Consider the following 11702-nt stretch of genomic DNA (forward strand, 5'->3'; position numbering starts at 1 on the left):
GGAGATAATTTTAATCATTTAGGCATCAAACATTTATAAACATTTATTCTGGCAGCAGCTGCTCGACCACTGACATAAAACTCACACCAGATGTCGGGAAGAACCCAAATAAGGAAATAATTTAAAGCACATTAGTCTACAAAAAAAGGATTGGTTAAAAATTATAAATGGAACAGCGAATAAATACTATAGATGCCTTTCTTGGTAATGATAACTTGAAGATATCTTTGGTAAAGAAATGACTAACCACCTTGCTAATGTGGGATTTTGACATATTCTACCACAAAAGCCGTCTTCAAATCTTAAAAGTTCTAGGAGTCATTTATTTCCACTGGTTTTTAACTGTATATAAGTGAGGTGATTGACTGGGCCATTCAGGCAGTTCTAATTTTTCTTTTAAGACCAATTTTGTGCTGCTGGGAATCCTGCCAGTACCACATGCTGTACCACATGATGTCTGCAGCTGCAGTCTTTCCCTTTAGGATGATGTTTTTGAGGTGATTCATAGATGTGTTCTCCCTCCAAACATGACGTGTTCAATTACATCAAAATATTTCTGCTTTGACTTTATCTGACAATATTCTTTCAGTACTTTACTGGTTTTTCTTCAGCAAACTTTATGGAAGTTTCAAGCTTCTTCTTCTACAGTTTTGCACAGCAAACTTGTGGATGGTACTTTTAATTATTCTTTTGTTTAATTTACTTTTGGGATTAATAAGGTGTTTTTGAGCTGAATTGACTTCTACGTCAGAAATATGATGAGGGACACATGATTGTGTCAGGTCTGTGGTGAAATGATGTTTCCACTTGTGGATTAAGGCTCCAAAGACACTAATGGGAATACTAACAACAGTAAGAAGTAAGAAATGGTGTGAATTTATGTAAATGACCCTATTAGAAATCATTGACATGTCCAGTGTTTATTTTACCACCTGTGTGGGTGTGTGTGTGTGTGTGTAATCTGATTTAAACAGGTTTGAGGAGCTTAAAGTTTGCTTAGATGTACCGCCGAAGACCCGCTGTCCCGTAGCGGTAGGTGATGTCATGATTTAGAGGCTTTCATATTACTCCTATAGATGTAAACATACACAAGATCTGTACATTTGATCTTTTTTGATCTAACAGTGCACAATTCCAGCTGATCTCGGGATTCAAGGTGAGAAAACTTTTGACTTCACGCACAAAGTATCGACTTCAATTTTCCATCAATGCGATATGGAGGTTTTAACGATTTATTAATTTATCACATTAGTAATGTCCTCCAGTAGCTCCACTGGCTAATGGAGCTCAGCTGGGTACTGGGAACCAGTGGAGCTTATATTCAATTGGAAATCTTTTTATCAATATTTAAGGCCGTTCATAAACTTGCTCCTCCATATCCGTCTGACCTTCTTCATATTCACATGAAGAACACGAAGAAGTAAGATTTTTTTTGTGAATGGAGGTGGATCTTCTTCCTCCATCCACAGGTCTGTCCCCTCTGCCCGTCTCACTACTATGGGTCATAGAGCATTCAGCTGCACTGACTCTCATCTCTGGGCTAAAATGGCTTTTTCTATCTGATATCTTCTCCTCTTGCTATTCAATTATTTTTATTTTGCTTTTATTTGAATTGAAGGAGTTTTTATAGTGTCCTTGAGTGTCAAGAAAGATGCCTATAAAATGTATTATCATTGAAACCGCTCAGTCAGCCCTTCACCCTCTCCCCAATGTTTGTTGATTTTTTAATCCACTAACGAGCTGCAAGAATATTTCTAAAGCACAATTCTTGGAAAAATTGGTAGAGTGAATTTAAATTGGTTGGTTTCCTGGAACAGACTCAGCTCAGCCATTTTTAACAAGATTGAGTTCAATCAGATAGACAAAAGTCCAACAAGATGTACCAAAATATTGTTTATGACTGATAACAACTTTGGGGATTGTGGTTGAGGGTTCATGCAGAACTTTCATAGTTCCTTTAAGCTTAAATCAAACTTTATGACCTTATGTAAGCGTCCAGTTAGAAAAAACAGTGGCCGTAACATCAGTTTTTTAAAAATTTGCTTTCAGTTCCTAGAGAGAAAATGGCTCAGACAAGCGCCTGCCAAGGGTGTGAGGAGAGCGCCGCAACAAGAGTCACAGTAGCACAAAACACTGATCCATCAAGTCTGGTGTGTGTTATACTGTGAAACCAACATTTCACCCTGATGTTCAGTCGACTGGACTGATATGCATGGTATCGATCACTCAGGATAAAACTTTCTCATCTGTTTTTGTCTGTGATTTGTTTTTACTCTTAAAGAGTCGGGAGGACCCTTTTCCATATTAGGTAAGAAATACTCAGCAAGGTTTCAGTGTTTCTTTGGCACTTTACTGGAAATCATAACAGATTTCTGTTAATTATCAGTGTTATTTTGGCAGTTAAACTGCATAATAAATATGCAAAGGTAATTCTATTTTTTAAATCACACGATTAGTTTTTTTTCCTCCTGATTAATTATGTGAACTAATAAACAGAACTTTAGTCCTTTGCATAATCACACAGATAACATGCAATCTGTAAACTAAAATTCTTAAAGTAAGAAAAGAACCATTTCAAGAGTCAGTTTTCTTCAAACACATTTCAGTCCAAAAACTGAAGTTTTTCAGCAATAACATTCAATTGCAATAACAGATAAGCAGCAAGGCAGTTCATTTTTTCTGCTTTAGCAGCTTCAAAATTGCACATAATGTCACTGGCTTAGTTTCCACTTAGCTGCTCCTTATTAAGTCCATTCGGGCATTCACTGTGTCCAGATAATGTGAAAACCAAGGAGTAAATTTGTCTATTTCCATCATGTGCCTGTCAAAACAAGATGGAGATCTTGTCCCTTGTGCTGAAAGTTGATCTCAGTCACTGTTGCTGCTGCTGTCATCTCCCACTACCATACTGCTGTACTTTTTCTGCTGCTGCTCCTTAAACGTGTCCTTCACCTTCACCCTCTTCAGACCTCCGTCCCTGCAGAGCCACAGATCAATTCAACATTTTAAACCTACTGTAACTCTCACCATCTGAGATGTAAAGGTGTCAACTGTTTTACTAGACAGTTTTTAAGTTTGAGTTTTACTTGTAAGTTTAGGAATAAAGCTTCAACGTTTTGAGATAATTCACAAAGAAAAGAGGTCAACGCTTACCACTGAAGGTCTACCAGTCCTCCTTGGTGAGCTATGACAGATTTCACTCTGTTGGCAAAGTGGACAGCATCCTCTCCCTCCTAACATTCAACAATAAAGAACAAACAAAGGATATTTTTCTGAGTAAAAGCTGACCCACTTTGTGGAGGTAGTGAGTTCTTCCAAGCCTGTGAAACCAACCTCTTGGTGCATGGCTGGAAGGTACCAGACGTTACAGACTAGAGCCCAGCTCGTCATCATCCGCAGCAGGTAGCTCACCATGCTGTACTTGGAACTGTTCCAGAAAGCATCTCCGAACTTTGGGTCATACTAACAATGGACAGACAAGCAGGTACAGCTCCAATAAAATAGATCCAAACACTCATCATAGATATGAATGTCATAACTTTGGGACTTTTGGGTAGGTGTGATAATACAAACTTTAATATTTGTTACAAGCAAGCCTTCTATATTCAAGTTCAAACTGATGTGGATTTTCTCTAATGGACACAGGATTAAAAGTATAAATACAGGTTCAACATCAACAAATTAAGCCACTGATATTTGGTTAAGTGTATCCCAGAAAGTTTCAGAGAAGCTACTCATTTTTCTGTCATTATGGTGGGATATTAAACCACTCTTGGTAGAATTTATAAAGATCACAGCTTCCCAGAGCCTTAACATTAGCATGCTTTATCGATTTCTAAACCAGTTTAGATATGTTTAGGATAACAGCTCAAACAAGCCATTAGAAGGCCAAAACTGAGGTATGACTATATGTACATTATTCACATTAAAATGAAAATATATACCAGAAAAGTACCTTGATGGCTACAGGATATATTGTTGCGCCAATTTCAAAACTTCCTTTTTTAAACATCATGACAGACGTGTTGTTAATACAGGTACCTGCAGAGAAAAGACATACAGGAGATGAAAAAGAAAATGTTTGTGAGTTGTTGTTTTTTTTCAAATAAACATACAATATATGTTCATATTCAACAACTCAACAGTTAGCTTTGAAACTTTAACTAAAATAACAGCCCTCCATGACTTATTTCTATGAATGTATAAACATCATACATGAACTGGGTAACATTGTAACATCCAGAGGGCAAGTCAAACTTACCCTCTGGAAATATTAATATGGGAAGCTTTGTCTTGTCATTCACGTGGTCCGTTAACCTGGAAACAAAACAAAAAGTGAAGGAAAACCTCCCAGACCAAAATAAATGTACACACTAAGGCAGTGGTTCCCAAAGATTTTCTGGGCCTCCCTATGGATTACAATAAAGTCCACCCCAAAAAAGAAAAAAAAAATCAACTGGGCACTCACATCGTTCAACCAGACATAAACCTTTACACATATTTTGTTTTCAAACTCCACTGAAGTTTATTTCACACTTCAGGTTGCAACAAAACACACTACAAACCATCTTTACAGTGAAACACTTTTGTGTAAGTGTTATTTATTTATTTTTTTTATTCTTCCATACGCCCCCCTGCAATGGCACTGCGCGCCACCCTAGGGGGCGCCCCACTCTTTGGGAACCACTGCACTAAGGCACCTGAAACATGATCCTGGCCTCTAATCTGGATGAGTCACTTTTCAAAATTAAGCTATGAGGTTGTGTCTGGAAGGTACAACACACAAAATCTTCCGACATGCTTACTTCCAGAAATACAGCAACTAGGACAACTGCATAAAGACAAGCAAGCAAAAGGTCCAATGAGAAATATTCCATGAAGTAAGTGAAAACTTACCTTTTGGTCACTAGATGGCGGTCTTTCATCTCAGACCTCTCAAACCAGACATGAGGGCAAGACCTCACCATGGCTCTCTGAACAATCCCCATTAGACCTCCATGGACCTGCCCCACCTGAAAACCACAAGCTCCACTGTCAAAATTCACACTTCAAAGATTACAGAAAATTGCATGTAATAAATGTGGAGATATGTTAGATTTATCACACACCATAGCATAGCAGCCGTCATTGCAAAGTATGACGATGTCAATAGGACTGGTGTGATTGGCCACACAGATTCCTCCTTTTTTGGGTCTATTCTCTCTGCATTTAAAAAAATAAAGTCAATGTCAAATTTAAAATAAAAGGGAAATTTATTCATGGAGATACAAACAGAGCAGCTCCAGTTCTCAAGAGGTGCTATCCTGCAACTTTTAGATAAATCACTCTTTCAACACATTTGAATCAAATGAAGGCCAGGTTACCAGGTCTCGGCTTTATTAGGTATGGGAAACCTAATAAAGCCAGAGTTTGTTCATGATTATGAGGGGATTCAAACATTTTATTCAGCTATGTTGGAGAGGGGATGCATCTAAAGTCTGCAGGATAGTAGCTCTGGAAGATGGGCACCCCTGCAATAGAATGTTTAATGAGAAAATACTTGTTGTGGTAGCGGATAGTAGCAGAAAGACCTCGAGCACAGATCCTGTAGCACATGACATGGACCCACTCACTGAGCCAGAACTTTACCCTAGAAATTAACAGTCAGGTCAAAGTACAAAATTTACGAGCAAGAAATTTAAATAATTTTTAAACTTGAAAGATTTTCTGAACACCTGCAATTTGGAAGAAATCCAACTGCAGACGTTCCAATCACCAACCAGGTCAAGCCGATGCAGGCCAGTGTGATCCTGAACAGAGATAAGAACACTAAATGTCAGAATGAATGAGATGTAAAAGGCAAAAAGCCACAAAGGTCTGGCCTGAAGATATTTTTTTGTACCAGAAGATTATAAACACGATCTAGTCCTTTCATATTTGACGTGGAGTCCTGATAAGAAATTAGCAAAGACTCATGGTTGATTATAATTTAATATTCATTTAGGGCTTTTACTAATTTATTTCAACCTCATTTCCAGCCTGATAATTATGATACAAAATAAATTTTCAATAAAGTCTGAAAATAAAAACTGTTCTTCCATGAAAAGAATTAAATTAACATGCCACTCAAAAACTAAAAAGTACAGTACTTTTTAGTGAAAAGGTGAACACATTTTGATTTAGTTATTTGGGAAACCTACTAACGCAAGAGTTTGTTAATATAATCCAGCTTGTGTGTGATCCTTTCAATCACATCACTGCTGAAGACTTATAACTGCTTGCTTTAATTGAAAAAAAAAAAAAAAAAATCCTGTAGAGCTGTCAGGACAGAGTGTCAGTCAGGTCCAGGTCTGGACTTTCAACCTTTGAATTCTTTTATAGATTTGTTGCTGCTCTTAAGACAACGGTCATGGTGAATGTGGGTCAGGCGATTTCATTTTCATGATGGAGAGGAACAGTTTCATCTCTAAGATCATTACTGTTTGCTTTCCAACTTGGAATTGTGTGTTTTGGACCAGGAAACTGCTGGTCAGCTTTTATAAAATTAATCAGACCCACTAATGTTAAAAACAGAAGGCTGCCTGTTCTGCTCACAATTATTTTTCCATTTCTCAATACAGAATTTTGATTTTTATTTGTCTGTTTATAATCTTCATCTGAGGTTGTCGACTTTATGACATGAAGAGTGTTCAGATAATACATGAAAAGTGCAACTAATAGAAATATTAACAAAAATTATCCTAATCTCAGAAATGCAGTTGCCCTGTGTTTTAGCCCTGTCAGTTGGCATAATTAGAATAATACTATCATTTGGGGAAAGCAATAAGGAAAGAACAGCTCATATCAGATATCAGTCATTTATATTGAATCAAAAAAGTGAAGTGGGTGTTATAAAAGGGAGTGGTGCCTGAAATAAATCATTCTCCTTTTGTTAATATGTAAGGAAACATGCTGGTGGCATTTGTTAGCATCAGAGGGTCTTCACAGGCAGGTATACTGCTGCTAATAAGATCACAACGAACAATTATTAAGAGCTTCAAACACAGAAGTTCGATGACTATGATGAAAGTTTCAGGGGCTCAAGATAGTCAAGCAGGTGCAGATTTATCTTCTAAAGAGGATTTAGCCAAGAGATATGATTGGCAAAAACACAGAACCTGCTCAGGTACTGTATGGTGACAGACAGGTGTAATACTTTAGGATGCTGGTCTGATGTCAAGAAAGGCAAAAAACATTAAGGACAGATTGACATTCTGCAGGAAGCACCAGAACTGGAGTGCAGAGGATTGGGGTAAAGTTGTTCTCTCTATGCCCGCTTCAGACTGTGTGGGGGAATCTGGAAAAAAATTATCCAGAGAAGCTAAGGTGAAATGCTACATTGAGCTTTGTGTTGTGCTGAGAGTAAAAGATACCGGGCCAATCATGAACAGAGTTGCCTTTCATTGAAGAAAGTGGGGTTGCTCACATTATGTCTAACAATATTGCTATGATTAAAGAACGGTATGGAAACATCTTCCAAGGTTACTTTGCACAATGCAATGTTTTTTGAGCATGATGAAGCACTAAATTACTATTGATGATTTCTCAGAAATCAAAGCATTGGAATTTTGGAGCAAGGGCCAAGAAACCTTAAACCATTGAGAATGTAGTTTGAATAAACTTGATGTATTTCTCAGCAAAAGCCCTTGAGACTAATGAAATGTTTGTTTTTGACTTTATATGCCACCGAAACAATTCAAGTAGAAATGTTTGTAAAAGTTTCTGTTGGTCTTAACATGTCTGTCCAACATCACGTTCTCATTAAAACAAAGACTGCCAGACATTCACAATTTAGGTTTGACGGTCTCCTTGACAATCTTTAACTATATTATTTCCTTTCTTTTCTAACAACAGACTAAAAATTTGATTTTGCTGTCAGCAGGTCATGCAAAGTAATTGTTTACCTAAGAGGGGCGAGGATGCAGTATCTTACAAAGATACCAAAGCCATAAACCAGTGTCAGCTTCAGACTGATGTACTGGAAGTCATTGTGGGTGCGAGTCAGTAGATTCCAGGACATCAGCTCCTCAGAAGTGAACCGCTGGGTTACCTTTATTGTAAACCAGAGAATATTTTTTAAAAATCAAACCAAGATCTGTATGAGTTGAAAAAAAAGACAAATATACTTTTGGCTTAAAATCTAGTAAGCAAAAATCAAAGGCACCTCATCATCTACAATGCTCTCAATCCCTCTTCGAGTGAAATAGAAACAGTCGCTAAGTGTGAAATCGCCTCCTACTGGCGGTTTGGGTCTACTGCGTCGGAGTTCCCCCAACTCTTTCTCCATAGAGCCATGTTCCCTTTGGATGAGTCCTGGTGAAGAAACAGTTGATTAAAGACTAATATTTATTCAAAATGTACAAACCAGATGGTTCTGAAAGAGCAACCAAATTTCCTTCAGTTATAGTTTTTCACTTGTGTTTTTTTTCTATTTGTTTTCTATGTTGGTCAGATGCCTCTTGTACATCAATTAAGGCAACTGAGTTCATTTTACTATATCTTTTTCTATTTTTTTTGTTTCATCTCATTTGCATGTTTTTATTTAATTTTACTGATCAAGGTGTTTTGCACCACTGCAGCATTTTGCACCACTGCAGAAGAGCATTTGAGTCTCTGTTCATTTGAGGAAAATTCAGATCAATTCTTGCACCTTTTATGTAACTCTAATAATACTTTCTGCTGGAAAATACCTTAAATTAGAATGTTCTCTTAGAGGCTTTACCCGTTATCAAATAAACTGCATCATGCAATAAGTTCTTCTTTCAATGTCTGAAGCTCACTCTAAGGCAGTAAAAGTTATCTATCTTTTTCCTTGAACGATCTCGGTACAGTTAGCTTGACAACACAGCTTCAAAGTCCAAAACCTGATCTACTAAAGTCTGTGTTGGATACCTCAAATCTTTTTAACATTTATTTTTGAAGCATTATTAATTTAACAGTTCTTATCCACAGTGAACGGTGTGCCAGAGATACATTTGGCCTCTACAGAGACCTAAAAAGCAGTTTTTGCTGACAGCTGTTTTGTATTTATATGCTGCTGCAGGAATCATAACCCATGCAGCATGAGATTCGATAAGGAGTTGAGTAATTGTGTCTTTTGAGATACTCTAGGCAGGGTTGCCAGACCAGTTTCACCTTGCTGCATAAATGTTTCTGTTCATGAGTCATTGTCTCTGTATCGCTAAAACCATGACATTTTAACTTGACAAAGTAAAGATATTATTAAACTGTAGTAGGATGCAAAGAAATAGTGCCAGCTTTTGCTAGGGAGCAAACCTCCATGTAATTGCAACATGCCTGTCCAGACTTGCAAAACAGAACTCCAGTATTGCAGCAAAGACAATTGGGTCCCTAAATCTGTATTCATGTTTTACAGTCAAGAACACAAACAGTCTCACCATTAGATGCAGAAGCTTTAGCACTTTCTCCTTCTGCATGTGCTTTCTGTATGTTCAGAGTGGCCCACTGTGGAAGAGGTCACACAAAAGACAAGTCAAGTGTGTATTAGATTACCTGGATGATTTTAAGCATGCGGTTTCATGTGGCCATACCTCTAAAGTCTTCACCAGGATGTTCATGTAGGTCTCAGAGATGCCCAAAGAAAATCCAAACATGGCTGGGATCATAATGAGACAGACAATGAGGTAGAGCCAGATCTCTGTGGCCCAAAGGACCCCTGCCCAGAAGTTCTCCATCCTTCACGTTATTCCCTAAGGTTTACCAGCCCTGTGGCTCAGACACAGTGGGTTTACTACAGGAGACAAAGAAAGAAACAACTCTTAATGTGTAGTTTAGGTTTATCCCATGTAAAAAAAATAAAAATAGTACTCAACATTTATCTATTTAGTGAAATTCAAAGGCAATATAAACAGGAAATAAGCATAAAATCCACAAACTAACACAGGTGATTCAACTAAGTTCAAAGTATCAAAAGGTTATTTTGCAATCACTGACACAGACCCAATCAAGCCACCACAGATAAATATTACATTTAATCTCCGTGCTTATAGAAATAAATGGAGAAACCAGATATAAAGCGATATCAACGACTAAAGCTTTCCCTCACTGCGTTAGTTTTCTGAAATCACCAGAAGCAGAAGTTCTCAGATTACAACAGCTCAACTTACGCACCAAGCTTCACTCCATGTTCTGGCTGTCTGAGAACTGAACAGGACACAGAACAAAAACACGCCCATTTACTACTGGAAGAAAGTTCACGGATTCCGGGTCAAACAGCGCCCTCATGTGTTCAGCTAGGAAAGCGCAGACACGTGGACCAGGACCAAAAAAATAATCTTTCATCGACCATAAATGTTCCTGCTATGAAGCTTGCAGTAAGCAGGGAACTAGAATATCCAAGTGTTTCTCAGCAAATTAGAATATCATCAAAAAGTATTTTTACGTGTATTTCAATTTATTTACCCCATTATGTGAACTTAGAAACACTATACTCACATCAGCAAACAGCACCTTTTGCTTCCAGATTAGCTGAGTACTTTGTAGACGATCAAAGACACGAACGTCACTTCTAGAGAATGATTCAGAAAATGAATGATTTCAGCAGCAATATTCTTGCCTGTACAGCATATTTTATGTAAAGTGATGAGACAACATTTTTTTCTTTGGAAGCAACCAAGTTGGCAAAACCACCACTTCCCATTAAATTATTTGATTATGCCTTTGATGATTAACACAGAGCTACAGAGTACAATCAATCAAAATACAGTGCTAATGTAGTTTTCATAATTAGGTTATATTCCATTATCCTGTCATGCAATCAGTTGTCTGACATCTGATCACTCAATAAACCCAAGTACACACTCAGTCAACTACTGTAAATAATAAAAAAATATTATCTTTGCATTAAGCCACAAGTTTAATCAATATAAATGTATCTATTTACAATTATAAAAAGAAAATTCTAAACTTAATCTATTTAACTTGAAATTAGTAAAAGAAAAAGCTTACTTATGCTGAAATATTTTCACATCAAAAATATGTTGAGGTCAAACATCTCCTTTCCTGTTTAAAATAAATACTTATTAAATCTTCCCATGTTAGCATACCATGCAACCACTTATTTATCTTTAAAACAAATAAGTGCTTTTCCTTTATTTTATCAATGGCACTTTAATCTTGACCTGAAACTACCACAAAGCCTTCAGGGAGCCAGACAAAAATAAAGGGGCTCAGACAGATTACTCACCACAACACTTGGGGAAGCCTTAATGAGGAATGTGTGCAACAGTCTCCCTGTGTCAATGCCTCTCTCTCCCACCTAAAACTAACAAAAGGTCTTGATAATTTTCCAGGTTCTAAGATTTCACAGTCTGATGAACATTAATGTAACTGGGGGACGTAAAGGGGTCAGTTTAGGTTGGGTTTGGTCTCTGTGAGCAATAGGACGATAATTCATACTGGGATTATTGTACATCCAGAGAACAATCTGGATATATTTGTAGAAATGTGACCTGGAAAAGCACATATTATTATTACAAGAATTTTAAACTTCTTTGTCTAAACATTTGAAATCCATTCAACCAATAAAACATTTAGAACAAAACTTCAATATGGCTTTCTCAGTCAAAGTTCGCCCTTTCCTAAAATAATAAGGCATCCAGGCCTGTAATATATCACCAGACAACAACATGCTATTTGTTTTATAATGTTGTGGGTGTGTAAGC

At 37.2% G+C, this 11702-nt stretch overlaps 1 protein-coding gene and 1 long non-coding RNA gene across 5 annotated transcripts; one reads left to right on the forward strand and one right to left on the reverse strand.

Moving 5' to 3' along the window:
• The first annotated feature begins 1120 nt into the window (after positions 1-1120).
• Positions 1121-2493, forward strand: LOC116729727 (uncharacterized). Its single transcript, XR_004341197.1, has 2 exons — positions 1121-1156; positions 2050-2493. It is a non-coding gene; the product is annotated as an uncharacterized LOC116729727 (long non-coding RNA).
• On the reverse strand, positions 2329-10315 carry agpat9l (1-acylglycerol-3-phosphate O-acyltransferase 9, like). Of its 4 annotated transcripts, none has more exons than XM_032578430.1 (14): positions 10150-10315; positions 9570-9769; positions 9417-9483; positions 8183-8331; positions 7923-8068; positions 5715-5789; positions 5540-5629; positions 5109-5202; positions 4897-5012; positions 4262-4317; positions 3956-4041; positions 3334-3462; positions 3154-3233; positions 2329-2977 (listed from the first exon to the last, which is right to left on the reverse strand). In XM_032578430.1, the coding sequence occupies exons 2-14, from the start codon at positions 9711-9713 to the stop codon at positions 2869-2871; spliced, it is 1341 nt and encodes a 446-aa protein (XP_032434321.1). In that variant the 5' UTR covers positions 9714-9769; positions 10150-10315; the 3' UTR covers positions 2329-2868. The 4 variants fall into 4 exon arrangements, with proteins under 4 accessions (XP_032434321.1, XP_032434322.1, XP_032434323.1 ...); XM_032578431.1 differs by having other exon boundaries at positions 10146-10179; XM_032578432.1 differs by lacking the exon at positions 10150-10315 and adding an exon at positions 10027-10116.
• Positions 10316-11702: the final 1387 nt, after the last annotated feature.

This window comes from Xiphophorus hellerii, chromosome 12 (assembly GCF_003331165.1).
Source record: "Xiphophorus hellerii strain 12219 chromosome 12, Xiphophorus_hellerii-4.1, whole genome shotgun sequence".
Lineage (NCBI taxonomy): Eukaryota > Metazoa > Chordata > Actinopteri > Cyprinodontiformes > Poeciliidae > Xiphophorus > Xiphophorus hellerii.